A 27,977-nucleotide genomic window follows, 5' to 3' on the forward strand; every position below is an offset into this window, starting at 1 on the left:
GTCTCAAGCCACCGCAATTTTGACAGCCATCTTCGGCTTTTGGGGGGGGGCAAAAAGAAGAATTAAGGGGCACGCACGAACAGGAGAGAGCTCCGATAAGCCAGTGCCCCTCTTGGTTCAAATTTAGCACACTGCCTAACATCGTCATCGACACCAGCATGTCTCACTGCAAAGGGGGGGGTTATGAAGCTGCCCCTCTATAAATACCAGGGAGCCGAAGATCTCTTGTCATCAGTCTCATAGCAGCCCTGGTCTGCCCAACTCGACCAACAGACACAGAAACGCAAGCAATGTTGGTCATCAGCCGACCAACTGACCGCATTCCGGTCAAGACACGAAGGTCACACAGACGCAACACAACTGATGCTGTGCGACGCCTATGTACACCGTCCGACCCCGGTCGAGAGGTACAATCAACTTCGACACAGTGCCGGTTTACAGAGCTGAGGCCCCCCCACCCCCTCATATTCCCCGAGACCGACGGCAGTGGGCGCCTGAAGGCCGGGAAATAGGATCTCTCATGAGCGAGCGCCCTGTGGCGGACGGGGGCGCGGGTGGTGGACGAGTTGGTAGGGCTGTTGCCGCAAAGATCTGCACGCCAAGTTCGCTAAATGGTCGCGCTATTCGTTCAAACGTCCAAGGATCACCGCGGTCCCGCCGGCAAGCACCGGATTTGTCTTACTTACAGCTGCCTCTAGAGGAACCCCCACGGGAACACGGGATGGGGATCGCAGAGGGATCTCAATAGTCGAATGCAGTTCGCAGATCTTGTCGAGATTACTTGTCTCAGCTCACTCAGTTCGTCAACTCCCTTTTTCAATAAGGGAAAGGAATGGCCCCCGGCTCCATCCCCCGGCCCCCCCCCCCCTGACCGGACTCGGAGTTAAAGTGGGTCATCACCCGGGAGTCCGGAGTTTCTCGGCGGAGTGGGCCGCCGTTTACCCCGGGGTAGGCTCGGACGGCCAAAGAGCCTCGGAATGAATGGCGACAGGCTTATCTCGCAGGGCCCTCCATCGCAAGCCCAACACCGATGACGTGCGTTCCCCAGGTCTCGGGTGCCCACCCTCCCACAAGGTTCCCCGGTCCTACCCTCCACAACCTCCGCAGCTGAGTGGGTTCAGCAGCTGAATCGGAGTTTATATACACTCGATTAGGCGGTCGGAGTATCTCAATTAGCTGTTGGGTGAGGGGTGTTCAATCACGACCGGGACTGTTGGCATGAAGGGGACCATCTATGCTGCTTTGGGAGCGAAGATGAGGGGAACCCAGAGGGGAAAGTAGCACGATGGTGATGCCGAGCGGGCATGCCGTAGGTGTGCGGCTCGGGCATCCCGATCTAGCTCCTCGATCACTCATCGAGGAGGTGGAGAGAAGATGGATCCCGTACATATAGCCTCCACCAAGCACCTTTCCCGGCACTTGAATGTAACACTCGCCATCTCCCTTGCGGACTCTTGATTTTGTTTCAACAACACTCGGGCAGCACAACACAGAATACACAGATCAGTAAACATGACTTCCAACACCCCTATTGCCATCATTGGCATGAGTTGTCGATTCGCGGGCGACGTCGACAACCCCGAGAAGCTCTGGAACCTCCTTGCTGAAGGGCGGAGCGCGTGGTCCGAAATCCCCAAGGACCGGTTCGATATCGACGGGTTCCATCACCCAAACTTTGAGAAATTGAATGGGGTGAGCACGGGACAACGAACCTTCAGGCGAGTGCGGGCGGAGTGCTAACGGCGTATCGAATAGACGAATGTTGTTGGGGGGCACTTCCTCAAGGAGGACGTTGGTCTATTTGATGCCCACTTCTTCAGTCTCTCTGCCGAGACAGCAGCAGTAAGTTCCGCTCGTCGTTCCCAAAACCAACATACTCGCCTCGGAACCGCCTTCTGACACAGAGCAGGCATTAGATCCCCAGTTTCGGCTCCAATTAGAGTCAACATACGAAGCTCTAGAAAGCGGTATGGTTCCCGCCTCGAATTCAGCGGACTGTCAACTGACAGTAACGCAGCCGGAATCTCATTACAGGATGTGGCCGGGTCTAACACATCAGTATACGCGGGGTCCTTCTTCCGGGACTACCACGAGAGTCTTGTCCGTGACCCCGATGCGTTGCCCAGATTCCTCCTCATGGGGACAGGGGCAGCAATGGCCTCAAACAGACTTTCCCACTTCTTTGACCTGCGCGGGCCTAGCATGTCGGTCGATACTGGGTGCTCCACGACACTCACAGCGCTGCACCAGGGATGCCAGAGCCTGAAGACAGGGGAATCAAACATGTCCATCGTGGGCGGTGCCAACGTCATGTTCAACCCTGATATGTTCCTCGCCATGTCATCCATGACGTAGGTTCACTCCGAGATTAGGATCTTGCGTGCCCGATTTTGTTAACAAGGTATAGACTCATCTCCAAAGACGGCAAGTCGTATGCTTTCGACAGCCGCGCCAACGGGTACGGGCGCGGCGAGGGATCTGCGACGGTGGTCCTGAAGAGGTTAGACGACGCTCTCCGGGACGGCGACCCTATCCGCGCCATTATCAGGGAGAGCGGCGTCAACCAGGATGGCAAGACAGAAACCATCACAACCCCAAGTGGCGAAGCACAAGAAGCCCTCGTCCGCGACTGCTACCGGAGAGCCGGCCTCAACCCAGCACAGACGGCATACTTTGAGGCACACGGCACCGGGACACCAACTGGAGACCCCATCGAGGTGGCTGCGATTGCGTCAGTCTTCAAGGACACCAGAACGCATGGCGAGCCCCTTCGAATCGGCTCCGTGAAGACAAATATCGGCCACACCGAGACGGCGAGTGGTGTTGCGGCCATCATCAAGGTAGCACTAGCCTTGGAGAAGGGGCAAATTCCACCAAGCATTAACTTTGAGAAACCCAACGCAAAGCTGCATCTCGATGAGTGGAAACTGAAGGTTCGTGATTCCTGGTCTCCTTCTCCCCGACCACTTACACAGTAGTTCCGCGAGACTGACCACTGTTTTAGGTTCCCACATCTCTCGAGTCCTGGCCCGAGCCAGACGGCGTCAGGCGAGCATCCATCAACAACTTTGGCTACGGCGGCTCCAATGCCCATGTCATTATGGAGAGCCTCGACTCCTTCGTCGCCGCCACCTCCCGTGCAGTTCGGGTTTCTGCGCCAAACGGGAACGGCAACGGCGTCACAAACGGCCACAGGAACGGTGTGAATGGATACACGAACGGACACATGAACGGACACACGAATGGCGCAAATGGACATGGTCACGGCCACTCCCGAAAGGACAGTGGTGTGAGCATCGAAGAGGACGAGGATCCGGCACGCTCCCGCGTCTTTCTTCTGAGTGGAAAAGACGAGAGGGCAACCCAGGCCATGGCCGATAACCTCAAGAACCACCTCCTATCTGTCAACCCCGCCGACGAGGAGGCCTTCCTCGACAACCTGGCTTACACGCTCGGCCACCGCCGCTCTCAGTTCCCCTGGATGTCGACGTTCACTGCCAGCAGCATCAAAGGCCTGGTTAAGTCCCTCGAGTCCGGCAAGAACAAGCCTGTAAAGAGGGAATCTTCTTCAGCCCTTAGGCTGGGGTTTGTATACACCGGCCAGGGTGCCCAATGGTGGGCTATGGGGAGAGAGCTCGTTGATGTGTACCCGGTCTTCAAGGCGGCCCTGCTGGACTGCGACGCGCAGCTCAAAAGGCTGGGAGCTCGGTGGAACATGATCGGTACGTTTTTGGAGAATGCTACCCCCCCTTCTCTTTATTAGTAACTAACATGATGCTCTCACAGAGGAACTAAACCGGGACCAAGAAACATCGAGGGTGAACCAGCTCGACTACAGTACACCGGTCTGCGTTGCTGTGCAGATTGCCCTGACCCAGCTCCTGCGCGCCTGGGGTATCAACCCAACGGCAGTAACAAGCCACTCGAGTGGCGAGATTGCCGCTGCGTACGCCGCCGGTGCCCTCGACCTCGCCTCCGCCATGACAATCGCGTTTGCGCGCGGAGGTCTGGCCTCAGAGGGGAGCCGCCAGTTTGCCCGGAAGGGCGGCATGGTGGCTGTCGGCCTGGGCGCGAAGGACAGCGAGAAGTATCTCCCGCTTGTGTCTGAGGGGAAGGTGGTGCTGGCCTGTGAAAACAGCCCCAGTAGTATCACCGTCTCTGGCGACGTGTGCGGTCTCGACCAGCTCGAGGCTCTCCTGAAGCAGGACAACATCTTTGCTCGCCGCCTCAAGGTCGACGCGGCCTGGCATTCCCACCACATGGAGGCTGTCGCGGATGCCTACTACGCCTCCATGGAGAACAAGGTCCGTCCTGCGCAAGACAGCCTCGACTTGGTCTTCTCGTCCCCTGCTACCGGAACTAGGCTGGACGATGTCGAGTCCATCGGAAGCCCTGGCCACTGGGTGAGGAGTCTGACTGGCCCCGTCCGCTTTGTGGAGGCGTACCGCAGCATGTGCTTTGAGACCCCGGAGAGCGAGCCGGCCGTTGACATGGTCATTGAAGTTGGGCCGCATGCCGCTCTCTCTGGGCCCATCCAGGATATCATGGGGATGCCCGAGTTCAAGGATGTCGAAATTCCCTACGCGAGCTGCTTGATCAGAAAGCAAAACGCCGTGGACACGATGCAGGCTCTGGTTGGCAACCTCATGCAGAAGAGCTACCCGCTCAACCTCGCCGCTGTCAACTTCCCCTACGGGAAGCATGGCCTGAAGGTCTTGCACGACTTGCCCCGGTACCCGTGGAACCACCAGACCCGGCACTGGAACGAGCCGCGAGCAAACAAGGCGCTCCGAGCCAGAGCTGAGAAGCCTCACGATCTGCTGGGCTCCCTGGTCCTTGGCACCAACCTCGAGGCACCCTCGTGGAGGCACTTTGTCCGCATCAACGACGTCCCCTGGATCCGGGATCACGTTGTGCAAAACACCATCATCTACCCTGCAGCTGGCTACCTCTCGATGGCCATCGAGGGTGCATCGTACCTTGCCTCCCGACAGTTTCCAGACAGGAAGCTTCAGGGGTACCAGCTACGGGACGTTGACATCCTCAATGCGCTAGTCGTGCCGGAGACCAGCGAGGGCATCGAGCTACAACTCTCGCTCCGGCCATGCGGCGACAGGGCACTCGATACCAAGGACTACTCCGAGTTCCAGGTGCAGTCTGTCACCTCGGACAACAAGTGGACCGACCACTGCAAGGGCCTGATCATGGTTGAGTATGCTCCTGCAAGCGGTCAGCAGGATGCCCGGAAGCCAAGATGGAACGTCAGCGCACCGGCAGAGGACTCCGCGTACCGAGTCCGCATCAGCCCGCGCGACATCTACGCCAGCCTGAACTCCGGAGGTATCTCCCATGGTCCCATCTTCCAGAACCTCAAGACCATCCGCGCCCGCGGCAAGCAGTCAGTCACGTCCTTCACCGTTGTCGACTCCGAGGCCACCATGCCCAAGCAGCACCAGCACGAACACGTTGTGCACCCGACAACGCTCGACTCGGTGTTCCAGGCCGCCTACACTGCCCTCCCCGGCGCAGGCAACAGCGTCGGCACACCCAAAGTACCCAGATCGATTCGCAAGCTCTGGATATCCCACGACATCAGCCCGCAAGCCGGGCACGCCTTCAAGGCCTACACCGACCTCACCCACCACGACGCGCAAACCATGACCACCTCCATCGCCGTCGCCAACAACACCAACAACACCAACAACACCAGTACCTCGACACCAACCACCCCCGTAATCACCATCACCGACTTCCTCTACCAATCCATCGGCACCACCACCCCACCCACCCCACCCCCCCACGAGCAAGAGAAATTCACCACCACCAAATGGGCCCCCGACATCAACCACCTAACAGCGCCCTTCCTGCAAGCCCACCTCGGCAGCGAGCTCTCCGGCAAAGAAGCCGAGCAGCTGCTCGATCTGCGCCGCGCCTGCCTGGTCTACATCCAGGACGCGCTCGCCCAGCTCAGCGCGGCCGACGTCCAGCGCCTCGAGTGGCACCAGCGGAAATTCTACCTGTGGATGCGTCTGCAGGCGGAGCTGGCGCGCACGGGGGCGCTGGCGCCGGGGAGTGAGACGTGGGGGGTGGTGGATGTCGCTCCGAAGGAGAGGGCCAGGGTGCTGGAGCGGGTGCGGGTGGGGAGTGCGAATGGGGAGATGGTGTGCCGACTTGGGGAGAGGATTGTGGGGATCCTGAGGGGCGAGTGCACGGCGCTGGAGCTGATGTTGGAGGGGGGGTTGTTGCAGCGGTATTATTTGGATGGGCTCAAGTGGGCAAGGGCGAATGCGAAGCTGGGGGAGCTGGTGGCGCTGCATGCGCATAAGCATCCGAGGGCGAAGGTGATTGAGATTGGTGGCGGGACGGGGGGTGCGACGACACAGATTCTAAATGCGTTGGGTCGGGGGGGAGGGAGGGAGGTTGGGTCGTATGACTTTACCGATGTGTCGTCGGGGTTCTTTGAGGCGGCCAAGGAGAAGTTCCGGGATTGGGAGGGGTTGATGCGGTATAAGAAGTTGGATATCGAGCAGGATCCGGCCGCTCAGGGGTTCGAGGAGGGCTCGTACGATGTCGTTGTGGCTTGCCAGGTCCTTCATGCCACGCAGTCGATGCAGAACACCATGGCCAACGTCAGGAAGCTGCTCAAGCCTGGGGGTAAGCTGTTCTTCATGGAGACGACCAAGGACCAGATGGACATTCAGTTCGTCTTTGGCTTCCTGCAGGGTTGGTGGCTGAGTAAGTTTCTCTCTATCTTGATCCATGACACGGGGTTGCTAATACTTGTTCTAGGTGAGGAAGAGGACCGCAAATTCAGCCCGTCCCTGACAATCCCCATGTGGGACCGCGTCCTGCACAAGACTGGCTTCCGTGGAGTCGAGGCCGAAGTGCGGGATTGTGACGACGACGAGCTCTACTCGTTCAGCGTCGTCTCCTCGACCGCCGTGGCAAACCCGCCCAAGTTCGACTTCGATATCGCCCTCGTCACGGCTGGCACCTCGGCGCCAGACTCCTGGATCGACCAACTCCGCCTCTCCATCGGCCTGCTCACCTGGACTGTCCCGAGCGTGCACACCCTCGAACACGCCCCGGTCGACGACAACAAAGTCTGCATTTTCGTAGACGACCCGGAGAATCCCATCTTGGCCAACGCCGATGCCACACGGTTCGAGGGCCTCAAGGCCGTCTGCACAAGATCAAAGGGCCTGCTCTGGTTGACCCAGGGCGGTGCCGATGCCTGCATTAACCCCCTGGCGAGTCTCGCCTCGGGTTTCCTCCGATCCCTCAGACAGGAGTACTCCGGAAAGCGCCTGGGCACGCTCGACATGGACCCCTCCAAGCCCATGTGGTCCCCCGAAGCAGTCAAGTCCATCACCGAGGTATTCAAGGGCTTCTTCGACGGCTCCACGGCGGGTGAATCCTCGACCGACTACGAATTCGCCGAGAGAGACGGCGTCATCCACATCCCCCGGTACATCAAGGACACCGACCGGAACAAGTCCGTGTTTGGCCCGGCCCCCGAGGCACCAACCCCGAGACTCGAGCCCTTCTTGCAGTCTGACCGGCCCCTCCGCCTAACCATCGGCACGACCGGTCTCCTCGACACCCTCGCCTTCGACGACGACCCGACCGCCGCAGAGCCACTCCCAGACGACTTCGTCGAGGTGGAGCCGCGAGCCTTCGGCGTCAACTTTCGCGACGTCATGGTCGCCATGGGCCAGCTGAAGTCCAAGGTTATGGGCTACGACTGCGCCGGCGTGGTCAAGCGAGTGAGCGCGGGAGCTGCGGCGATGGGCTACCGGCCGGGCGACCGCGTGTCAGTCCTGCTGAGGGGCCACTACGGGAGCAAGACCCGCGTGCACTGGAGCAGTGTGGTCCACATCCCCAACGAGATGGCCTTTGAGACGGCCGCGTCGCTGCCAACCCAGTACGTGACCGCCTACCTGTCGCTGTATGATATGGCCAGGTTGCAGCCGGGTGAGTCGGTGCTCATCCACGCGGCTACTGGTGGTGTGGGCCAGGCTGCTATTATGCTGGCCCAACGCGTTGGCGCCGAGGTGTTTGTCACGGTCGGCACCGAGGAGAAGCGCCGGTTCGTCATGGAGCACTATGGCATCCGGGCGGACCACATCTTCTCCAGCCGCGATACGAGCTTTGCTGGGGGTATCATGGACGTGACGGGGGGGAAGGGGGTAGATGTGGTGCTCAACTCGTTGGCAGGCTCCCTCCTCCAAGAGAGCTTCAACTGCCTCGCCCCCTTCGGCCGCTTCGTCGAGCTCGGAAAGCGTGACTTTGAGCTCAACAACAGCCTCGCCATGGAGGCCTTTACCCGGGCCGTGTCTTTCTCCAGCGTTGACATCATCACCCTGGGTGAGCGCAAGCCGATGCAGGCGAACCGGATCCTGAAGCATGTGGTCAAGCTGGTGGCGGCTAAGGAGATCGACGCCGTTCATCCCGTCACCGTCTACCAATTGTCCGAGGTAGAGAAGGCTTTCCGGTTGATGCAAGCCGGCAAGCACATGGGGAAAATTGTGCTGGCTGTTACCCCTGAGACGTTGGTTCCGGTATGTACCTATTGAACGTGACACCCTTGACATTAATATTACTTTACTAACACCGTATCCAGGTGATCCCCCGGACGGCTGCCACCCGACTCCGCCCCGATGCATCGTACGTTGTCGTGGGTGGGTTCGGCGGCATTGGCAGGTCTATCTGTCACTGGCTCGCCGAGCACGGCGCACGGCACTTAGTTGTCGTTTCAAGGAGCGCCAACACCGGAGGTAAGGTTGAGAGCCTCCAAGAGGAACTCGGCGCGACAGGGCACAGCGTGGATGTCACGGCGGTTGGTTGCGATATTTCAAACATGGGCGAGCTGCAGCGGGCGTTCGATGAGCACTCCCGGGCGAGGAGACCGCCCATCAAGGGAATCATCCACGGCGGGATGGAACTCAGGGTAAGTTGCCACATCCCAGGAATCAAACCAACAAAACCAAACATGCTAACCATGCTTCTCACTACAGGACTCGGTGTTGGAACACATGTCACTCGACGACCACAAGGCGGCGCTGGCACCCAAAGTGCAGGGCAGCTGGAACCTGCACCGCTACTTCGCCGACCACGACGACCTCGACTTCTACATCATGCTGTCCTCACTCATCGGCGTGGTCGGGTTCGCCAGCCAGGCCAACTACTCAGCAGGCGGGGCCTTCCAGGACGCACTCGCGCGACACCGGATCGAGCAGGGGCTGGCAGGGGTGTCCATCGACCTGGGCATCGTCAAGTCGGTCGGCTACCTCGCCGACGACGAGCAGGGCAAGACCATCGCCGCGCTGCAGCGACACGGCTTCACAGCCCTCGGCGAAGACGACGTGCTCGCGGCCATCGGCTCCGCCATCGCAACCCCCTACGCCGGCTCACTCGCCCTCGGCCTCAACACGGGGCCCACCAAGGAAGAAGACTCCCCCCTGCAGCGCGACCAACGCTTCGCCAGCCTCGGCCACCAACAAGCAGCAGCAGCCGCATCGGGACAAAACGGAGGGCCCAACAAAACGGGATCGGCAAGCAACGACCTCGCATCCCTCCTGGCCGCCTCCACCACCCTCGCGGAGGCCGCGGCGCACGTGGTGGAGGGGGTGGCGGCGAAGCTGACGGACATCTTCATGCTCGGGGCCGGCGACGTGGTGGCGTGCAAGTCGCTGGCGTCGTACGGGGTCGACTCGCTGGTGGCGGTGGAGCTGCGCAACATGCTGGCGCTCAAGGCCGGGGCCGACCTGTCCATCTTCGACATCATGCAGAGCGCGAGCCTGGCGGGGCTGGCCGAGGCCGTGGCGGTGAAGAGCCGGTTTGTGGAGTGCTGATTTGGGATGGGTTGGGATGGGGCCTAGATGGGGGGGTTGGTTAGTGTGTCTTGTCTGCACGTCTGTTCCGTCTATCTGTCTGTCTGTGGGTGTGGGTGTGTGTTAGTGTGGCATGGGATCATGGATGGCATGCGTGGGTCGTCTGTGTGTCGATCGGGGGGATATTGCTTTGAGGGGGGGGGGGGTCGATGGAGGGTGGGGGGGCCGGAGGGTTTTCACGGGTCTGGCGTTGCATTGTCTGACTTGTTGGTTTGTCTTCAGCGTGTGTTGTCAGTGGGTGAGTGGGTTGGGGTTTGGTTTTGCTTGTTTCTATTGGGTACCGTTAGGGGGGAAGGGGGAAGTCTGCGTTCGGGCGTTCGGGACAAGGGAGGGGGCGGAGAGACTCCGCCGCCGCCGGCGGTTGGGTGGCCTGGTCTTTGCATAGCTGTTGGGCCTAGCGGAATTTTGTAACTAGTTCGAATAGTCTGAAGGGCCTTGATAGTCCGATAAGCAATAGTTTGACCTGCAGTGGAGGTCCTGAGTGATGAGCTCGCAGCCCAACTGCCCGGGAACGGCCTTGATCGGCAGCGGGTCCCCGATCGTGGATCGTCAGTCCGAGTTGCTTTGTTGTTGAGCTATCAGGGGCCAGTCAGAGAGAGGGCAGGGAGGAGCCGACGGGGGAGGCTAGACAGGGGTCGAGATCGCCAATCCGTTGAGCATCTCTCTCTGTTCACCATGGTCCCCGCGGCACAGGAAACTCGCTGACCACCCTGCGAGTGGGTGGGATCGATGCAACCTGAGTCAGGTCGAGAACAAGCCCTCGGAAACGAAGGATTCTCTGATCCAGGATAACCCGGGTTGTCTTTGAGGAACCTATCCAGGGACCCGTTCGATTTCTCTTCCGTTTTGTCACTTGTGTCACCGTCCGGTACCTATCCGCGCCCACTTGTGGTAGCACCGTCGCCACACTTCCGTCGCCACACTTAGTCACCCAGTCACACCTAGTTAAGGGAGTTTGTGCGACTGTCTTGATGGCTCTAACCAGAGTGGGCATCTCACAGACGCACTTCGCTCCCGCACCCTCGGGCACCCGTGTTCAACGATACACAACAAACTGTAAGACAAAATGGGGATTACAAATTTCCAATCAGCTTGGTGGTGGGCGTTCGGGTGTCACGAGTGGTTAAAACTCAGAAGCAGGGGCTTTGTGCGTCGTGCGAGTCGTGAGCACGGCTGAGTCTGACCACCCTGTCGAACAGAAAGTCCAGGCAAAAAACACGGGCTGGGTTCGACGGGATATCGATGCTAAATTAGGTATTTCTTCATGTCGGGGTCTAAACGTGAAGGCCGAAAGAGTTCTTGATCCTTACACAAACCGTGCCGGGTGCTTCGGAGGAGTACCAGGTAGCAACGGGTATGGCAGTTGCTGGTATTTGCAGAGTATTGCGATGAGCACTGGGCCCTTCCTTTCATGTAGTATCTTGCCTCAGCTAAGCACGGAATAGCACAGGGTAAAAATATTCTCTTTTTCACCAGCGTTTGCATATCACGTAGGTACCTTAGTCTTCGAGGGTCGTTGGTCGTTAGATAATGCGCACCACTAGTACTGCCTGTGCCCTGGTCCAACCACGATTTGTTTGAAGAGATAGAAAAACGCGGGGCGTATAGCTGAAGAATAGCTGAAGAACAACCAAGAGGATAGGCCATTGAAACGAGAGTCCAGGTGAGACCATGCCAAAGCCGTTATGGCACCCTTCTCCCCCCGAAGTGGTCCAGGCAGTCCCGCTCTCCCGCATCATGTGGACTAGATGGCTCAACGAGCAATCATACGAGCACGGTGGCGATGGACTAGGCGGTAGTTGGGTGGGCACCCCGGCCTAGTAGCATTTCTTTTGTGCTTTTGTCGCATCTTCCTGATGTTCAGCCGTGTCCTTGCTAATGCCCGCAACTCGTTTTCCTCCTGCTCCTCGCGTTGTACCTGTCTCGATTGTCCTATATGTCGACGACAGTATGTCAGTTCGAAGTGCCAGGCACTACATCTTTCCCGCCTCCCCTTTCCCCCGAATGCAGCAACTCGGAAAACTCACCGCTGTACATCTCAAGGACCTGCAAGAACGGAAGTCCCAGGAGTAGAAGAGGCACCAACTGCCCAAATCCTTCCACATCATTCTCCTTTCCAATATCCGTGTAGTCTTTCCACTCGTTGTGGACGCTGTTCCTGTCGTCAAAAGTCCAATACACGCCCAGGGCGAACCATAGAAACCCATCCACGGCGATACTTATGGTTTCGGAGGACCCGACATACCAGAACCAGGCAAATACCTTCCGCCATGGCCGTATCTCCCGGTCTCTGTCTGGTTTCGCCAGGCCTTTGTTGTCAACAATCCGATGCCTCGCCCGGTCGATCCACCATGCTCCCACCGCCGGCCATAAGGCTAGACATCTCTCCGGATACGTCAGCAGCACCAAAGCGAAATTGACCACCATCCATGCGAGTGGCTCGCCTCCCTTCTCCCTCCCCTTTGCACAGGCAGCGGGACAGTGGTAGTTGTCGTTCCACCCATCGGCCCCAGACACATACGAACAGTACAATAGCAACGCGGCCAGGGTAAGCATACAGATGACCCGTGCCATAATATCTCCTCCCCAGCTAAATGCCGATCTTGCCCTCCCCCACACCGACATATCCTTTTGCGGGGGCGGTAACCAGCGGCGGCCAATCTTCAAACTCCCAATCAGCTCCGTCCGGATCGCCAACAGAGCAAGCAGATGCACGTTGCTGCTGAACCAAGCTAGGTTTGTCACCATACTGAAGTGGTACACCGAGATGCTGTCGTGGTGCAGCTTGATGACGGCGGCGGTGAGCATGGCGATGCCCGCGACCAGCTGCATGTCGGCGAGCGACAGGACAAAGGCGAAGAGCGCGCGCCGGAGCTTGTTGAGGCGGGCGTGGTCGATCCACTTCCGCTTGAGGATGGAACGGACGAACGGGGTGCAGATGTGTTGGCGCACCCAGCGGTCGATCGGGTTGAAAGTCTCATTGGGAGGGAAGTTGCGCGCCTGCCAGGCCGCCGGGTCGAAACTCCCGTCCGGAAGGAGGCCGGAGCGGATGAGCACGAGGTAGAGGCATGTGCTGATGATGGCCAGACATGAAGAGGCGATAAAAGAACTAATGACCTGTGGCGTGTCAGCTTACGGCCATCGAGAAAACGAGAATGAGCCGGCGGTACGGTACCCCAATGCCGGCAATGTCTGGGTCGGCCGTGAGTGTATCAGATGAACACCAGGTCACCGCGTCGGGTCCCGAGCTGCAGCTATTCAGTGATCCCTCCATGAAAACAGACGGTTTAGCGCAATATTCGCTGTTTCAACACACTCATTGGGCGGTCTGTGGGAGAGCTCGGTCGAGTTTGCGCTCCCGCTTTCGCTCGATGTCAATAAAATTGAGAAGATTCAGCTTGATTTCAGCCAGCCTTCTGAAGTCCAGTCCAAGAACGCACGAAGCTGGCCACTCAGCTCCTGTCATCTCTTGTGTGGTGCGGGGCATGAAACCCCCAGTAGCGTCACACCGTCAAAATGATATCAACCCATGGCACACCGCATGCTCGCTGCAGGAGGCCGATCATCTTAGCCAGAAGCGTAAGGGGAGCCCTCTACATACGACGGCGCATCCCAAACATCGCAGCCCCTACGCCGCCTTCGCTGTGGCCTAGGGATAAAGATAGCTCCTGTATTCTGCACCCCTTCATGAAGTAGGGCAGTTTAGGGGGCCAGGTTGTCACTTATCAGTGGGATGCGAATCATGAGATGAAAGCCCGCCCGGGGTTTCGAAGGTCTTGTTTGAGATTCAAAGTTCAAACCAACATCCATCATCGGGAATACTCTCCATACCTAGGTACCTAACCTTGGAGCTCTGCCACCACCACCCCCCCCTTTCAATCCGGTCCTCGTTTTGGCCAAGTGTCCCGCCCAGTTTGCTGCCTGTCGTTGTAGCGGGCTACCTCGCCGCGCCCCGTTCCGTCCAAGGGCTCCAAGCGCGCGCTCAAAAACCCATGAGTGTCACCCTCCGGGTGGTACATTGCGCCGACAAGTTGTTGGTCCTTGTTGACCACCGCGCGGATCGCGCCGGGCTCGTTTGGCGGTCTTTCCCAGCGCTCTTTATATCCCCTTCTATCGGGCGGCGGTATTGGAATGCATTGCTTGAGGGTGGCCGGCTTCTTTGCGAAGTTGAACTCTGACCTGAATGGCGGTTTCTGGACGAGCGTCTTGATGGGGTACTCGTATGTTTCCGTACTCCTGCCGTCCGCCGGATCTTGCGTCTGCCGGATCTCCCAATCACTGAAGTTTTGCGTTCGGTTATCGGCCGGTCCTTCGCCATTCCAGTACCTCTTGGGGTATCTCATTCCCTTGAGAGGCTTCGCTGGCGGTGCAGGACTTTTGGCGACGATGTGCTCCACTCGCTTCAACGAAATATTCCCTTGTGGTGAGACGTATTGCTAGGCAAAGCACGGCGTGTTAGTCGGGGTGTATGGCATGATTTGTATAGAAAGACTTACGAATGAGGTTGAGGGGTTAGCCGAGTTCACTCTGCCGTCTGGTTGCTTCGGCTTCGAGACTTGGGCAGTGGTACGACGTGTAGGTGGTCGGGTGTGTCCTGGTTGACTGGAGCGGAGTACGGGGCGGACACTGAGGTCGGAGAGTGTATCGCTGTCCTCGGCAGGTTTTCGTGATGGTCTTGCACCTGCTAAGGATCCATGGTGCTGTTCCGTCGCTTCCTCCTTAGAGCCACCGCACCCCATGCTGCAAAGGGGTATGAGGGGACGGTACTGAGGCTGGAGGTGCAAGGGCGTCGAGTAGCTGCGATGGGCACAGAATTGACCGGCACTTTGATGTTGTTTCCCGGACACTCGACACCACAGGCCCGGCCCCGACTGCCTACTTATCATGGTCCAAAGCGCCGACTGACACACAGCCTTTCCTTGGGTAGCCCCTTTCCTAGCCAACTGCTTACCAGGCCAACGAGATGTCCCAGGGTGTCTGGGCCTGGCGGTTTCAAGGAGCTGGCCGCGGTCTGCGATACGCAGAGGTGAAGCGCGCGCCTGGACCCCCTCCCGGTATCATTGGTTTGTTAACCGCAGAGGCCGAGTTCGAAAACCCACAGGGCCGGGTATGCAACCAGCACCCAGCAACGGCCTCCATCCAGAGTCGCACCGGGGGGCTGAGGTCGAGGAGGGGAATAATGTATGTACATTCCAAGAATAGCGCCCCTTGCGGCGGTTAGCACTTTCTCACAGGAATTCCCCTCAGATGAAATGGAGGCCCGGGTTAAAAGGCTTGTTTGAGGTCTGGAGTTCAGAACCAACATCTGCGTCGCACAACATCTCAGTGTAACCCTGGAACTCTGCCATGCGTGATTCTGCGGTTCAATCTTCCCCACCCCCTGCTTCAAGTTAACCGCCGACATCTTTCCAACTGCTCAACCAATCACACACCATGGCATGGCGCCCGTCCTCCCGGGAGGCCCCGTTGGACTTCCTGCAAGGCTTAAGAGACGGGGCATGCAACCAACATTTGGAGCATAGTTTTGCACACTCGCATCCCGCGAGCCGTTCTCCTCCGTTCTCCTCTACTCTCCTCTCCAACTTCTCCCATCACTTTTTGTCGCTTCCGTTCAATCCGAGCGTCCCCCTCCTGTAAAACAATTCAAGTTCAAGATGGCAACCAGTGCACAATCTGAGCGCCCTTACATACCAGAGCCACTCAGGGGTTGGTTGCCGGTGGTGGACGACCTGATACGGGGGGGTCCAGAGGGAGACTTTGAATCAATCGTCGCAACCATTCTCAAGGAGTATCTGCTTTCTGACGACGACGACGCCCCGGCCACATTTGCGCGACGTTTCGATGACCTATATAGTGAAGTCTACGAGCCAAGATTCAATGGATTCAACGGCACAAAGAAAGGATGGACCGGCTACCTCGAGGTATTTTACGAGACGGTGTTCGCAGTGGCCGTTGGAATGGAATACGACGACCCAAAACAGGTCAAGGTTATCCAATTGTTCTCAGAGTTGCGGAAACTACCCACACATGTTGTCAAGATATTCGTGGTAAGTTCATCCTCGTTCATGGGTTGGATACCACATCACATCTGACAGTTTTCTTCTTACATGCAATAGCAACCTGAATTCGAATGGATCGACAGTGAGATTTGGACCCGCGATCCGCTTGTGTCATGGAAACTCTTCGAGGCTGACCCTGGATGTTGGTTACCGCGTCCCCTTTCCCGCGTTACAAGCACTGATTATGCCAACTTTCGCAGATGTCAGGGCCGAGGACGCCGACAACTTGAAGTCCCAAGAGGACATCGACGACTTCGAGGCCAGCGTTGCCGCCTTTGTCAGCTTTCATACATTCTCAGCTCGCTGCACGGCCGCCGGGTTGGACTCAGCAGACAGGGGTCGTTTCCATTCGCAGGGGTCTTTCATTTCATCTACCATCATGCAGCCATTGGGAGAGTTTCTGGACTACCAGATCATGGCCGTCGCTCAATGGATACTGCTGTCCGGAGACGTCATCCACGCCGAGTGCGTCAAGAAGCAGCTGCCGCCGGTGATCCACCGCAAATACGTTTGGGAGGGCTGGGAGAACGGCAACGGCCCTGTCGTCTGGAAGCAGTGGGCAGACAAACTCGCAGAGATTGCGGCTGCGCTCGAAGGAGGCGGAGATCCGGGCTTCAAGCTCTTTGAGAAGAACAGGGAGGTGTTGACAGACATGGTGGAGAAAGCTAGGGACAAGATGATCGCGCTTGAACCGGGTTTATTCACGGAGCCGAGCCCGGGGCCGGTGACGAATCCGACGCCAAGCTGAAAACCTGAGTGCGGAAGAGGCAGCACGACCTAGAACAGAGACCCTGCCGTACCTAGGTCATTAGAAAACGCACGGAAAGGCAACGGGTGCAGGAATCGGTCTTTTATTCTTCCTTTGTATCGTATCAGTTGTGCCACCAGCCTATTTATTGCTTCGTAAGCCTCTCCTTCGAGGTGTACTCAAGCCCACTCCCAACCCGGGTCAATCTCTGTGATGGCGGCATAGCCCTTCTCGCCCTTCAGCTTCTCGGTATCCATAACCAGCACCACGATAGCCTTCATGGACTCGGTCATGCTCGCATTGTCCGAGACGGTGTGGTGGCAGCCGGGCAGCTCGAGGAACTGCTCGCCAGGCTTGTACACCTTGGCCGGGTTGCCGTTCATGCCGCTGAGGAACTCGCCCTCGAGCACGTACGCCACGGCCTGGGCGCCGTTGTGCGTGTGCGGCGGGCTCCAGCCGCCGGGCTTGTAGCTCAGCTCGAGCGCCACCAGCGACTTGCCGGGCGCATTCTTGAGCTCGTAGTCGTAGAGAATTTTGACGTCTTCACGCGGGCGTCCGGCGTATTTGCTAGACAGGAAGGTCAGTTGCTGTAGGGTTTCCCGTTCTATCGCGGAGTTGTCTCACATCTTGGCGGCTTCGATGTCGGGGGTTGCCATTTTGTAATTGTGTTTGGTGTTTGGCGAGTTTCGGTAGTTGAAGGACGGTGTGGCGAGGATGGTGTTGAGAGGATGAGATGATTGCTGCAAAAGCTCGAAACCAAGGCGTCCTTATATAGGTAAGGTAATCATCTGCCCATCACCCCATCCCAGCCCATAACACATAACAACGACTTCACCATTCAACAAATCTCAAAGCCGCGTCACCGTTCAACTAGATTCAGCAAGTTGCTGAGTCAGTCGAAGCCCTCGAACCGACTGAAAGCGAACCTGAGTTGAGACTGGTCACCTGGTGATGCTGCAAAGCTAGTGGGGATCTGCGGGACGCGACGAATGATGAGACGCAACTGCTCTCATTCCCAAAGCGGTATCCGAAAGAACCACTGGGCATCTCCCAACAAAACAGTCATCTCCTTCAACCCACCCCAGTCTCAGAGGGTTCGTGACCTCGTCTTTCCATCCATGATTTTAATAACCCCTCTTTTCTTCTATTTATGGCCCTTCTCGCTGGGCTTGGGTCAATAATACTGGCTCAAAGAGCGTCTATAGTCCACCTTGATCCAATTGATGGAGTTCCTTTTGCGCCGGGTATGAAAGCAGGGAAACAACAAACCAGTAATAAGTAAGAAATTAAATAGCGTTGACCTGGGTATATCGCATGCACTTGAAAACACTCAGAGACCTCCAAAAACAAACTCCTGTGACTCTAGTACCGCCAAATGCTCCTTCGCAAGGTGGTTGAAGCTCTGTACCTTTCTCAGGGCATCCATGCAGATGTGAAACTCGCCGTCAAGTGCCGACTCACTTTCTGTCTCCAAGCCGTGGCTATGAAACGGATAGTGCCCGTCTAGTCGCCGCTTGCGGTCCGACGCCAGCTGCGATGCACCGAGGTAGACGGCGAACGGCAGGAATATGTGGGCCTAGCCTCGTGGGTTCTACATTAGCCTCATGTGTGTAGCGCAAACGGGAGGCTGCGTTTAGTTATGTGAGCTGTTGGGTCGGGCGTGTCTCACCTTGAAATACCCAATGTGTTCGTGTGCCTTGGCTATCCTGCCAATCTCCCGCGCGGCCTGCGTCGCCCGACTCCGACAATCCGCAACCGTCGGCCGACAATGGCCGTCGATCCCTGACGCCTCCGCAATCTGGCACATGAAGATAGTTGTTGCGTGCGCCATCATAAAGGCGAAGAAAACCATCGGATCCGCCATCGCGGACGCGACTGGCGAATTCATTGAAAGCGATTCCAGTGTTCGCGCCAACATCCCGTCCAACCATTCGTGCCGGAGCCAAAAGTCGAGCGACGCAGTGCCAAACGCTCGTTCCACGCCGGAGACTTGACCATGGGAGAGTGCGCGGCCACAGATACTGATGACCATTATGGACCCAGCGAGCGGCGAAAAAAAGTTGTGATCGCCTGAGGCGAGAGCTTCCGGCAGGAAGCAACCCGGGATGGGATGGCCACTCTGGAATGCCAACTCCGGTGACGGGAGCCGCGTACAGACCTGCCATGTCACACGGTTTAATGAGCAGGTGGATCCCAAGGAAAGATGAGGATCATCATAGATCGGGTGGGAGGGCACGGTGTAGCCAATGGGCGGGAGGGACGACGTACCACTTCTTCTGTCAGTGTCAGGGGACAACGACTCCTCATACATATCAAGCGATCCAAGGAGTAGGCCATCCAGAACGTCCTCCTTTTCTCCTCTTTGACCACCGGATCTTCTTCCTCTATCGAGTTTCCGTGGCCGTCTACCTCGTGCAGACGCGCGAGCTGCACAAGCCGAAATGCCCGACCTGCGCTTATTAAAGCCCGGCGGTAGCTTGCGCGCGCCAACTCGTAGAAGGATATCAAAAGCCACGCTTGTACCTGCTCGATCCGCACGGGCTGCAAATCGTCGTCCGCTAGGTCAAGCGCCTCGAGCATCTGCCGTGTTTCGTTGTAGAGGAGCTCCCGAGAGCTTTCGAACTGGGACGAGAGCGCCATGGCAAGAGTCCACATGGCATACTGGAGACAGAGCATGTAGGTGGGGCCCTCAACACAGGGGTTCTGCCGAGCCCTGGCGAAGTATCGCGACTGGTTAAAGATGGGGACGTTGGGGTGTACTCGGTCAAAGTACAATTGATCACTTTGGGGCGGAGCTGTCAGCGACCAGGACCGACACGCGAGGTAGGGTAGGGAAAGCAAAGAGAGGAGTAACGTACAGATCCGCACGCATCAAGTCGTCCACGAACGTGCCCCTCGGCGGTGACGGCGGCGTGGGCGGAAACTTGAAGGTGGAAAAGCTCAGAGGGGCGGACGTGGGGGTCATCGGAGGTACCTGGACGTGGATTTCGCCGTCCCAAACCGACGAGCTTTGCTGACATGGCGAGACAAGCGTGGGAGATCCTCCTTCCGAGGCCGAGGTGCTGGTAGCCCGAGTCTCGGATGGTGTCGGTAAAACAGCGTCGTCGCCGGTGAGAATGGACAAGGCGGCTGCGCCGTGGTCGACGCTCAGCCGGCGTTCCAGGGCCACTGCGAGGGTTCAGTTACAAAAAGGAACTTGTCGGGGTCGTATCCGCCCCGTTACTCACCGATCCGACTGCGGAGAGCTTTGAGGTCGCCTTTCTTGGGGCCCCGCGCGAGACGGTTGTTGTTGATTTCGCACACGATACCGGCGTCGGCACAAGTCCCGCATTGCGGTCGCTGTCTATCGCCTGGATGTTCGCGGAGTTCATGTCAGCCTCGGTCCCTTCGACGGTGAGACCGCCGTCTGTCATTGAGCCACCCTCTTGCTCAGGCTGATGACAGTGATCCAGATCGGAGTCATCATCATGATCATGATTCTTACATCGCAGCTTCCTTTTCCGACATTCTTCACACGCCGACCCTGGGAGTTGCCGTGGCTGGCCGGTCGAGCCTACCCCGTGACTACTACCTGAGCGTCTATGTGCCGCCATGAGAAATGACGATGGACTGAAGTGGCCTTGGGGTTTAGGTTAAGCAGGTGCGGGAGGGACGGACCGGGTCTGGATTGCGCGCACCTTGCAGGGTTTGGCGGTCTATAAATCAGACATGAGAGGATCGCTCCTTCCTGCCCTTCTATGTATTTGCAGGGTTCTTGGGGTACGGCCACAGTGGGAGGAAGTCAGGCTCCTGCCGGGCACTGCCGCTCTCAAGTCTTTTTTGCCTTATGCAGTTACCTTGCCTGCTGGCGGCTGGCTGGCTGTTGGCATGCTCGAGCCGGGACGGACTCTTCAACCCGGGGCAGGGCTCTCACATCACAGGGGGCAGGCATGGGTCCATCCATCCATGATCCATCCACACATCCACGCATCCACGCATCCCTCCCTTCACCTTGTACCCATCCCCGCGCCAACATCTTGCATCGCTCGCAGCTCGCAGCGGCGGTCTGGGCCAGGATCCCCGGCTGCGGCCTGTCACCGATCCTCAGGGCTCCCCGGCCCATCGGACCCCTTCCGTTGTCCCCGTCGATCTACCCTGGCTCCACATTCGCCGTAACTCGGTGGGGGGAGAGGCTTTGGGACGGTTAGAATGCCGGTTCTTGTGTGTTCCAGTTGCGCATCAAAGTGGGAGCATGGAACGCTGACGACCCCAACTTTTCCCAGAAAACGTGACGCGGCATGGCGGCAGGTGGACTGCCATGGTAATGCAGAGGAACCTTACACTACACACGACCATTGCGTCTCTCTCAAGCCTCTCTCGCACCCATGCCCTTTTCTGCTGGCAAGTTGCAACGTCTTCCCTTCACGGGTCCTTGCTGATTCTGCATGTTTGTCTGACCATGATTGTCGGATTAGATGGCAGTCGCTGCCCGGCCGCACAGGCCCCACGCTCTTTCTGCTTGCGGGTGATCGGCAGCCGGGATCCTGGCCCTTCATCCCTGCTGTCCCAAAGCGGGAGCTCGATTGCGCACTCGGTTGCTCTCCCCAGCAAGTGGCCTCCCACAATCGGATATCCTTTCCTCCTCAGGTTCCCCCATTCAGCTCAGAGCTCCAGTAACACAAATCTCTGCCGCAGAGCATTTCCAGAACAGGCACGGACAGGACAGGCACGAACCACACACCCCGGCTCAGTACGCAGATTGTACAGATGTACAGATGTACCGCGCCCGTTCGTCTGGTCCTTGTCCCGCCACAAAAACGCTTGTGCGGGCCACGCAGGCAACGGTGTGGGCAACGATTGGTTGCTCACGGCCAACACAAAAATTGCCCTTGTTCGACGCCGGCCAACCAACCCGGACTTGACTCCGTCCCAGGACCCAGGTCGTCCGTTTTGTCTCTGCGTCGTGTACTTCGTCCCCCGAACCTCTCCCGCTGTCCGTCACAGCCAATGTTTGTCGATCGGCCTCGGCGCTTCACCGCTTTGGACGCTCACACGGCAACTCTCCTCAGCTCTCAATTTTCGCTTGCACCTGGCTCCCGCGACGCCTCGATCCTTTGATCCGCGCCTTAAGCTTAACCGGGCATTCGGTGCTGAGATCCGGATGCTTCGGACAATTCTGAGAGACACCACGACTCTCCGGAGGTCTGTCGTCTCTCTAGCCGAGGCAGGTGGAGAGGGCGGCGCAAGCCACGCATCGGGGCCACCCACGCTCTCCCCCCGTGCATCGCCCATGCAGCGTGTTGGCGAGCCCATCCGTCTTGTTGCAGAATTCTGCGTCGATCTTTGCGAGCTAACTCCTCCGTACATGCACATGTCCCTCTGTCGCATCTTTAAAGCCAGTCGCGGACCTCGTCCTGACTCATGGACCTTTACCGCACTCTCCCTTTCGAGGATGGTTGATCAACTTCTTACTCTCTCAACTCGAAAAGTCTCACGACCTGTGCTTGGCGTTTGCGCCATTCCGCCGTCCGATCGCCATCAGCCGCCGGGGGAATCCAAGTTCAGCAGGGCTCACACCCTGGTAAGGCCGACGCCACACCCTTCCGAGTCATCGGGTATTTGCTCCGACGGAACACTGCGATGTTGACATGCAGACGATCCATTACAGGGATGTGCACAGTGAGATCTGGGCCCATCCGTGGTCGGAGGATAGGCTCGCGTCCTCGTGGGCTCGCTCCCGCCACGGCGCAGCCTTTGAGCTGGCGTTTCAAGAAGGCTGAGACAATAGTTAGTACACTGGATAAACCTCCGGAACGACTTATTTGGGCTCGGGCGACGGCCACCCTTCTGAGCCTCGTGATGTTAGCATAATGGGAACGGCACCCGAAACCCGCCGGCTTGGTCGGAATTGTGTCGTATATCCCTACCTTGCAGCAACACAGTGTACAGACCCGGCCGCGGAGCCCATGGGACTACGCAGATAATCTGCTCAGCTTCGCTCTGGCCCGGCCAAGTGAGCCAATATCATATGAATCGGCCCGGCTTCGCGGGGCTTACGGCCGCCGACGGCTGATTAACCCCCTCTCCTTCCCATCCCTGAAGTCCCTCCAGCTGCGCAAGGAATAGAGCTGTTCTGGGGGGGGGGGGGGGGGGGCCGGCAAATCTTCCAATATCACACGGCCCAGAACAGGGCAGGTATCACAGGGACCGACCCGAGTCCCTGGTTCTGGGTCACACTCTCGTCGCCATCTCGTGAAACCGCCGGTATGTGATGGGCTGTTCGGATCGGCGACCATGGTGTAATATGAAGGATAAGTTGAATCCCGTGCTCGAGTTGGGCAGACAAAGACGTAATCCGAAGAAAGTCTGTCGGAGCCTACGAGAAACTGCCGATGTTCCAGTCGGACAGCGTCTGGAAAGTGTTGAACGTGTAGCCTGTGTTTGTGTTCGTGTGTGCGGGGGTTGTGGCGTTCGTGTTATCGACCGAGCCTGGGACGAGGTACCATGATCAGTGCCACAGGCGAGAGGTGAGCCGGCTCCTGGTCGATCGGCATCTTTGACACCGATGCCTCACCGTAGTACAATGTACCTAATATGACTTAACTGATGGAATGCTTGAATACAATGTCGGTTGAGTGGCAGTGTGCCGTTCCTGAGCGTTGAACTCCGGAATCCTCATGGTCCGAGTTTAAGGGCCTCTCATCTTGTTGATCGTGGGACAAAGCGAAACTAATACAGTTACACGACCGGCTGCCGATGATATTTCAGGAATCCCAAGGCCTGATATGCGGCCAACCATGTGCTCTATGACACGTAAGGGGCGCTTCCGTGGAACGATCGTAAGACAGCAGGGCGAAGATCCCAAACAAGAGAGATCCAACCAGCGCATCGTGGTTAGGATGCCCGAGATACACTGAGTCATGTCTCACTAGTACAGATGGATTATTGCGGTGCATCCGGCGGTTTTCCACGAGGGAGCGAGCATTCAACCCGATTGAGCAGCCAGGTCTACACCTACCCAGACATGGCATTCTACACAGTATCGCTCTCAGGCCTCTATCCATGATGCTGGGAAAAGGAGTGGCGAATGTGTTACGAGATGATTGGGCAGCGTACCGATTGGGTTGGAACTGCCGCGAAGTTCCAGGGAACAATGGATGCCGAGGATATTCGGTACATTTATGTTTGCCTTTAGTGCCGGCGCTATGGCAAGCAGAAGGTGTTAATGCAGGTCGGGGGGTGGCTACAGGCATCCTGCATAGGTCGTATACACAAATTCAATGAACAATGTATCCATGCCCTGGCCCTTGTACTCGAAGTCTGAAGAATATCGAATCAAACATGAATGCATACATAGATACTATGGATCCATGATCCTGCTCACCACTCCTCCACCCCCAACCCGGCCCCATCCCCCTTGCCTACCTAGGATCCCTAGAGAATGAAAGAGTGAATGAAGCGAAGCCCACTAAAAGGAAATACAGAAAAGTATGTGCAAACGAACGAATATAGCCACCCCGCCCCCAAATGATGCAAACTGCCTCCCCTCGGCGCCGTTGACCCTCTCTCACCCTCCCAGACCACACCTCACTCAAACCCAGCCCTCAGGTTATCATACTTACTATCCGGAAACTTCAACAAATTCTCCCCCTTGTCCACTCCCCCAAGCGCCCCAAAACTCGCCCCAATCAGGCTCCCATCCCCCACCCGATCCGCCGACGCCTCCCAGAACATACTCCCACCCATGCCCTTCCCCTTCAGATACCCCACCTTCCTCTGCACCATCTCCACCGTATCAAAGCTCACCAGCTCCCTGCCCGTCTTATCATAACTATACGTCGCCCCGGCTGCCTCATCGTACACCACCTCCGCCCCCGGCTTAGGCAACGCCTTGTAGTCCCACACCCCCGCCTCCCAACTGCCCTGCCCGACGCCCGTGTAGCTCTGGCCGATGCCGTCCGTGGCCGTGAAGCCGCGCCCGTAGATGGGCATGCCCAGCACCAGCTGCGCGGCGGGAACGCCCGCGGCCAGGTAGTCGGCGACGGCGGCGTCGGTCGAGAAGGGCGTGGTGGTGTTGGGCGTGAGCGGGTACAGGTTGGCCTGGTGCGCCGAGACGGTCGACCACGACCCGGCGTAGTCGTACGCCATCAGGTTGAAGAAGTCGATGACCCCCGCGATGTCGGCGAGCGGGAGGTGCGCGTAGTTGGTGGGGCCCGCGGGCGAGGCGATGGTCAGCAGGAAGTGGTAGCCCGGTGCGTGCTGGGCGGCGTAGGCGTCGAGCGCGGAGCGGACTTCCTTGAGGAGGAGGACGAAGTTGGCCGCTTCGGTCGGGTTGGTCGGGTATTCCCAGTCGATGTCGAGGCCGTCGAAGCCCATGTCGGCGAGGAGGCGGACCGAGGAGGAGGCGAAGAGGGCGCGGCCCGAGGCGGTGCTCGCTGCGGCGGGGAAGGTGGCCGAGTAGGTCCAGCCGCCGATGGAGAGGAGCGTCTTGAGCTGGCGGTGGGACTTCTTGAGGAGGAAGAGCTGCTTGGTGCAGCCGTAGACGTTGTTGCCGACGTCATTCCATGCTGGGTGTGTTAGTACGGCTGCTTGGTAGGTAGGGATGGCAGAGGGTGGGGAGCATGATGAACGTACAGTCATTCGCGTAGTGCTTCTCTAGGTCGGCGTAGGTGTCAGACAAGAACACCTCCCCGGTGGAGCGGAGGTTGGCGAAGGAGTAGAGGACGTGTGTGAGCTGAGACGCAGGCAGCTGGTCGGGTTGGTAGTTGCGGCCATAGATTCCCCTGGTTCGGTCAGTGAGTGTCCCATCATGGCTGTTAGAGAGATTAATTGTGGTCATACCAGTTGGTGAAGTACACGATGTTCTTGTAACCAGATGACTGCCGAGCTTGGATCTCTGTTTCGGAGGAGGGCAGCGGGGATGCTTGAGTGGCAAGCGTCCATAAGGATATGGCAGCCAATGCTGCTTTTCTAAGTGACAAGGATACCATGGTGAAGGTGCAGATCGCGGTTCGAGTCGAGAGTGTTCAGTAAACCTGGTGTCGATCTGATCTCGGTTGTACTATAATCGATGGAGGATATCAAACGTCTTATATCCCCGCGACACACTCCTACTACGGGATCTCGCTCCCCGACCACCACCAGATTCAACCTCCAGAGCAGAGATTTGATTCTTCCATTCAAGGCTAGGTCAACCTCAGACGCCTGCAGAAACCCATCCTTCCGCCCTCGACTTACAAAGTCCCCTGACATTCACCACCGGTAACGTTGCCGCCGGAAACATGGGAGTGGGCCTTGATTTCCAGCATGGAAGCTGAGACCTTTGCCCGCGTGTCTTCTTTCCGCTCACGTCTTCACCGCGGGGCCGCTGCTCCCGGGCGCTCACAGGTTCCAACAGTTTCCCCGTGATAGAACACCAGGACCCTGAGCGCGGCAACGCACGGGTTTAACCAGGTCATCCCCAGGCAAATGCAACATTAACGACCACCATCTCGGTCGTTATCGGACCTACCAAGATGCCCATATCGGCCGCCTGTGATAGCCGCCGGTTTGGAGGCCAATGGGATCTGGCATCTATGGTCAAGCTTCGATTTGGACCCCGCGTGCCCGGCACTGACATGCAACAGGATCACCAGGCACCCGCCACCAGGAAGGTCAGATCCCTGGATGGGAAGATGTGATTCGCTGTTGGGGAGAGAGCTCCAAATTGAGGGGTACCTCTCACGGGGACCGGTGCCAGATAGGGCCAGGCCTGGGGAAGCCAGGGATATGGCGCCGGGCTAGGAAGTTTTGGATGCCGGGCCGACGAACAGCGTCTGCCATCGGCTCGAAGCCGTGAGCGGCACATGGCAGCGGTCTGGGCAGATGACGGCGGGATCGACAGAGAGTCTGGAAGAAGGCACCTGGTGAACAGGAAAATGCAACTCACGGAATGCCCAACTTACAGAGAAACAACTGCAGTCAGTCGGCACGTGCGAAACCCTGAACATCTGCATCTTGACATACCGATGTGTGCGAGCCCACAAGCCCGATCAAAAGTTCCTTTTGCATGTGGGTTGTTGGGTTACATCCCCTCAAAATGAGGGGCCGAGCCGCCACAGTATTTCGGAAGGTCCTGATCGAGCACGTTAGTTCCGGGCGTAGCAATGTCTGGGCGGCTCCAATAATGAAACGGTAACCGAAAGTGTCCACCGCGGTTGTCGAGGGGTAGTATCATGGAGCGTGGTAGCCCAAGGGGTTTGGACGCACAATTCAGGGGCGCGTCGCAGTGCTACCGACAGACATGGACAATGCTACAGGTACCCGAGCTACCCTACAGATAGGAACTACGTGGCTGTACACGACTTGTATGTACCTGCAACGTTACAGAGGTATTAAAGCATATCGACGAGGAAAGAGGAACTTTGGTGCCTACCTTGTGAGTGAGTCCTGCTATCCGACGATTGGAAGTTCGAAAGGTTTCAGGAGGGGCTACGGCTTCGAGTACATCATATCGTCGGATCTGGGTGGCAGCGTAGCCTTGTAACCCCCAAAGTGTCAAGAGAAGCGTGGATAATTAATAGAGGAGAGAGAAGCGTATCATGTTCAAGTTGAACGTTTCCAACATGAATCAGCCGCTTCACAAACGCCGTCTCATGGAGTCTAACGAACGTCGCTAACAAAGGGTCGGGGCTCCCTAGGCAACTCGGCTCCCGCTCGGCCGCAGCGTCGAATGCGAACGTCGCGAGGGCACGACAAGGCTCTGCGCCGCTAGTCGTGGTATGGCGGGTTGGTATTGACGGAGATTTGAAGGGATGGGGACCTCCCGGCGGAACTGGGCGGCCGACTGAAGGCATAAGTTGTATTATTGCGGGTTGTCAAACGGCGCGGGGGACCAGAATCGGGGCGGGAGCTGGGATGCCGGTTAGGAAAAGGGGAGTTGTGGCGGGGTCGGTGACATGATGAGTCGGTGTCGTGCTCATGCCCGACAACATGTTAGTATGGCCTCCCGCGCGGAACCAGTTACGTAGTAAGATATTGACCTGTGACAGAGCGACCACGCCGTCGTCAGATTCATCCTCTATCTCGATGGCATCCCGAGACCCTTCGATGTCGGAGGTAGTCTGGTATTGGCCATGGTGCGAGCCACGATGTGCGGCACGCTTTGGCCTGCTTTTATTGTCGGGGGTTAGAGCGTTAGGAGTCGGTTGGGCCGCGTAGGTAGTCGTTGGGGATGTCTGTGTACAAACCATCGGAATCGGTCAGAGACACGGCACACAGCACGTTGATGGGACCGCCGGCTGAGTTGTGGCCAGCGTG

At 57.9% G+C, this 27,977-nt stretch overlaps 8 protein-coding genes across 8 annotated transcripts; 3 read left to right on the top strand and 5 right to left on the bottom strand.

The window, feature by feature from the left end:
• The first annotated feature begins 1,130 nt into the window (after positions 1–1,130).
• Positions 1,131–10,031, top strand: B0H64DRAFT_452612 (uncharacterized protein). Its single transcript, XM_062807209.1, has 10 exons — positions 1,131–1,692; positions 1,756–1,842; positions 1,910–1,967; positions 2,018–2,351; positions 2,408–2,933; positions 3,005–3,722; positions 3,787–6,735; positions 6,790–8,561; positions 8,624–8,950; positions 9,018–10,031. Exons 1-10 carry the CDS (start codon positions 1,513–1,515, stop codon positions 9,852–9,854), a joined length of 7,788 nt encoding a protein of 2,595 aa, XP_062654030.1. The 5' UTR covers positions 1,131–1,512; the 3' UTR covers positions 9,855–10,031.
• Positions 10,032–11,351: 1,320 nt separating this feature from the next.
• On the bottom strand, positions 11,352–13,307 carry B0H64DRAFT_412707 (uncharacterized protein). Its single transcript, XM_062804938.1, has 3 exons — positions 13,069–13,307; positions 11,921–13,010; positions 11,352–11,825 (listed from the first exon to the last, which is right to left on the bottom strand). The coding sequence occupies exons 1-3, from the start codon at positions 13,165–13,167 to the stop codon at positions 11,647–11,649; spliced, it is 1,368 nt and encodes a 455-aa protein (XP_062654031.1). The 5' UTR covers positions 13,168–13,307; the 3' UTR covers positions 11,352–11,646.
• Positions 13,308–13,484: 177 nt separating this feature from the next.
• Positions 13,485–15,152, bottom strand: B0H64DRAFT_412708 (uncharacterized protein). Its single transcript, XM_062804939.1, has 2 exons — positions 14,390–15,152; positions 13,485–14,329 (listed from the first exon to the last, which is right to left on the bottom strand). The coding sequence occupies exons 1-2, from the start codon at positions 14,777–14,779 to the stop codon at positions 13,769–13,771; spliced, it is 951 nt and encodes a 316-aa protein (XP_062654032.1). The 5' UTR covers positions 14,780–15,152; the 3' UTR covers positions 13,485–13,768.
• Positions 15,153–15,266: 114 nt separating this feature from the next.
• On the top strand, positions 15,267–16,879 carry B0H64DRAFT_412709 (uncharacterized protein). The gene is made up of 3 exons (XM_062804940.1): positions 15,267–15,940; positions 16,010–16,094; positions 16,153–16,879. The coding sequence occupies exons 1-3, from the start codon at positions 15,548–15,550 to the stop codon at positions 16,698–16,700; spliced, it is 1,026 nt and encodes a 341-aa protein (XP_062654033.1). The 5' UTR covers positions 15,267–15,547; the 3' UTR covers positions 16,701–16,879.
• Positions 16,790–17,522, bottom strand: B0H64DRAFT_60307 (uncharacterized protein). Its single transcript, XM_062808491.1, has 2 exons — positions 17,325–17,522; positions 16,790–17,267 (listed from the first exon to the last, which is right to left on the bottom strand). The coding sequence occupies exons 1-2, from the start codon at positions 17,354–17,356 to the stop codon at positions 16,880–16,882; spliced, it is 420 nt and encodes a 139-aa protein (XP_062654034.1). The 5' UTR covers positions 17,357–17,522; the 3' UTR covers positions 16,790–16,879.
• A 508-nt stretch (positions 17,523–18,030) lies between these two features.
• B0H64DRAFT_421054 (fungal-specific transcription factor domain-containing protein) lies at positions 18,031–20,293 on the bottom strand (the record flags this gene model as incomplete). Its single annotated transcript, XM_062805506.1, has 6 exons — positions 18,031–18,276; positions 18,370–18,858; positions 18,969–19,482; positions 19,559–19,868; positions 19,928–20,050; positions 20,185–20,293. The coding sequence occupies 6 exons, from the start codon at positions 20,291–20,293 to the stop codon at positions 18,031–18,033; spliced, it is 1,791 nt and encodes a 596-aa protein (XP_062654035.1).
• Positions 20,294–21,033: 740 nt separating this feature from the next.
• B0H64DRAFT_412720 (uncharacterized protein) lies at positions 21,034–22,817 on the top strand. Its single transcript, XM_062804941.1, has 2 exons — positions 21,034–21,080; positions 21,155–22,817. The coding sequence occupies exons 1-2, from the start codon at positions 21,065–21,067 to the stop codon at positions 22,324–22,326; spliced, it is 1,188 nt and encodes a 395-aa protein (XP_062654036.1). The 5' UTR covers positions 21,034–21,064; the 3' UTR covers positions 22,327–22,817.
• A 1,214-nt stretch (positions 22,818–24,031) lies between these two features.
• B0H64DRAFT_60335 (glycoside hydrolase family 18 protein) lies at positions 24,032–25,988 on the bottom strand. The gene is made up of 3 exons (XM_062808492.1): positions 25,521–25,988; positions 25,314–25,462; positions 24,032–25,246 (listed from the first exon to the last, which is right to left on the bottom strand). The coding sequence occupies exons 1-3, from the start codon at positions 25,667–25,669 to the stop codon at positions 24,267–24,269; spliced, it is 1,278 nt and encodes a 425-aa protein (XP_062654037.1). The 5' UTR covers positions 25,670–25,988; the 3' UTR covers positions 24,032–24,266.
• Positions 25,989–27,977: the final 1,989 nt, after the last annotated feature.

Source organism: Chaetomium fimeti (assembly GCF_033439085.1).
Source record: "Chaetomium fimeti strain CBS 168.71 chromosome Unknown B0H64scaffold_13, whole genome shotgun sequence".
In the NCBI taxonomy this organism is placed as follows: domain Eukaryota; kingdom Fungi; phylum Ascomycota; class Sordariomycetes; order Sordariales; family Chaetomiaceae; genus Chaetomium; species Chaetomium fimeti.

Bases quoted from the DNA above. Each gene is read 5' to 3' on its own strand.
- B0H64DRAFT_452612 (XM_062807209.1), top strand. From the start codon at position 1,513: ATGACTTCCAACACCCCTATTGCCATCATTGGCATGAGTTGTCGATTC. The intron at 1,843-1,909 runs GTAAGTTCCGCT...GACACAGAGCAG, and splicing joins TCTCTGCCGAGACAGCAGCA to GCATTAGATCCCCAGTTTCG. The intron at 2,352-2,407 runs GTAGGTTCACTC...AACAAGGTATAG, and splicing joins CTCGCCATGTCATCCATGAC to ACTCATCTCCAAAGACGGCA.
- B0H64DRAFT_412707 (XM_062804938.1), bottom strand. From the start codon at position 13,167: ATGGAGGGATCACTGAATAGCTGCAGCTCGGGACCCGACGCGGTGACC. The intron at 13,011-13,068 runs GTACCGTACCGC...GACACGCCACAG, and splicing joins CAGACATTGCCGGCATTGGG to GTCATTAGTTCTTTTATCGC. The intron at 11,826-11,920 runs GTGAGTTTTCCG...GTCGACATATAG, and splicing joins GGTCCTTGAGATGTACAGCG to GACAATCGAGACAGGTACAA.
- B0H64DRAFT_412708 (XM_062804939.1), bottom strand. From the start codon at position 14,779: ATGATAAGTAGGCAGTCGGGGCCGGGCCTGTGGTGTCGAGTGTCCGGG. The intron at 14,330-14,389 runs GTAAGTCTTTCT...TGCTTTGCCTAG, and splicing joins CTAACCCCTCAACCTCATTC to CAATACGTCTCACCACAAGG.
- B0H64DRAFT_412709 (XM_062804940.1), top strand. From the start codon at position 15,548: ATGGCAACCAGTGCACAATCTGAGCGCCCTTACATACCAGAGCCACTC. The intron at 15,941-16,009 runs GTAAGTTCATCC...TACATGCAATAG, and splicing joins ATGTTGTCAAGATATTCGTG to CAACCTGAATTCGAATGGAT. The intron at 16,095-16,152 runs GTTGGTTACCGC...CAACTTTCGCAG, and splicing joins CTTCGAGGCTGACCCTGGAT to ATGTCAGGGCCGAGGACGCC.
- B0H64DRAFT_60307 (XM_062808491.1), bottom strand. From the start codon at position 17,356: ATGGCAACCCCCGACATCGAAGCCGCCAAGAT. The intron at 17,268-17,324 runs GTGAGACAACTC...CTTCCTGTCTAG, and splicing joins GACATCGAAGCCGCCAAGAT to CAAATACGCCGGACGCCCGC.
- B0H64DRAFT_60335 (XM_062808492.1), bottom strand. From the start codon at position 25,669: ATGGTATCCTTGTCACTTAGAAAAGCAGCATTGGCTGCCATATCCTTA. The intron at 25,463-25,520 runs GTATGACCACAA...TGACCGAACCAG, and splicing joins ATCGTGTACTTCACCAACTG to GGGAATCTATGGCCGCAACT. The intron at 25,247-25,313 runs GTACGTTCATCA...TAACACACCCAG, and splicing joins GAAGCACTACGCGAATGACT to CATGGAATGACGTCGGCAAC.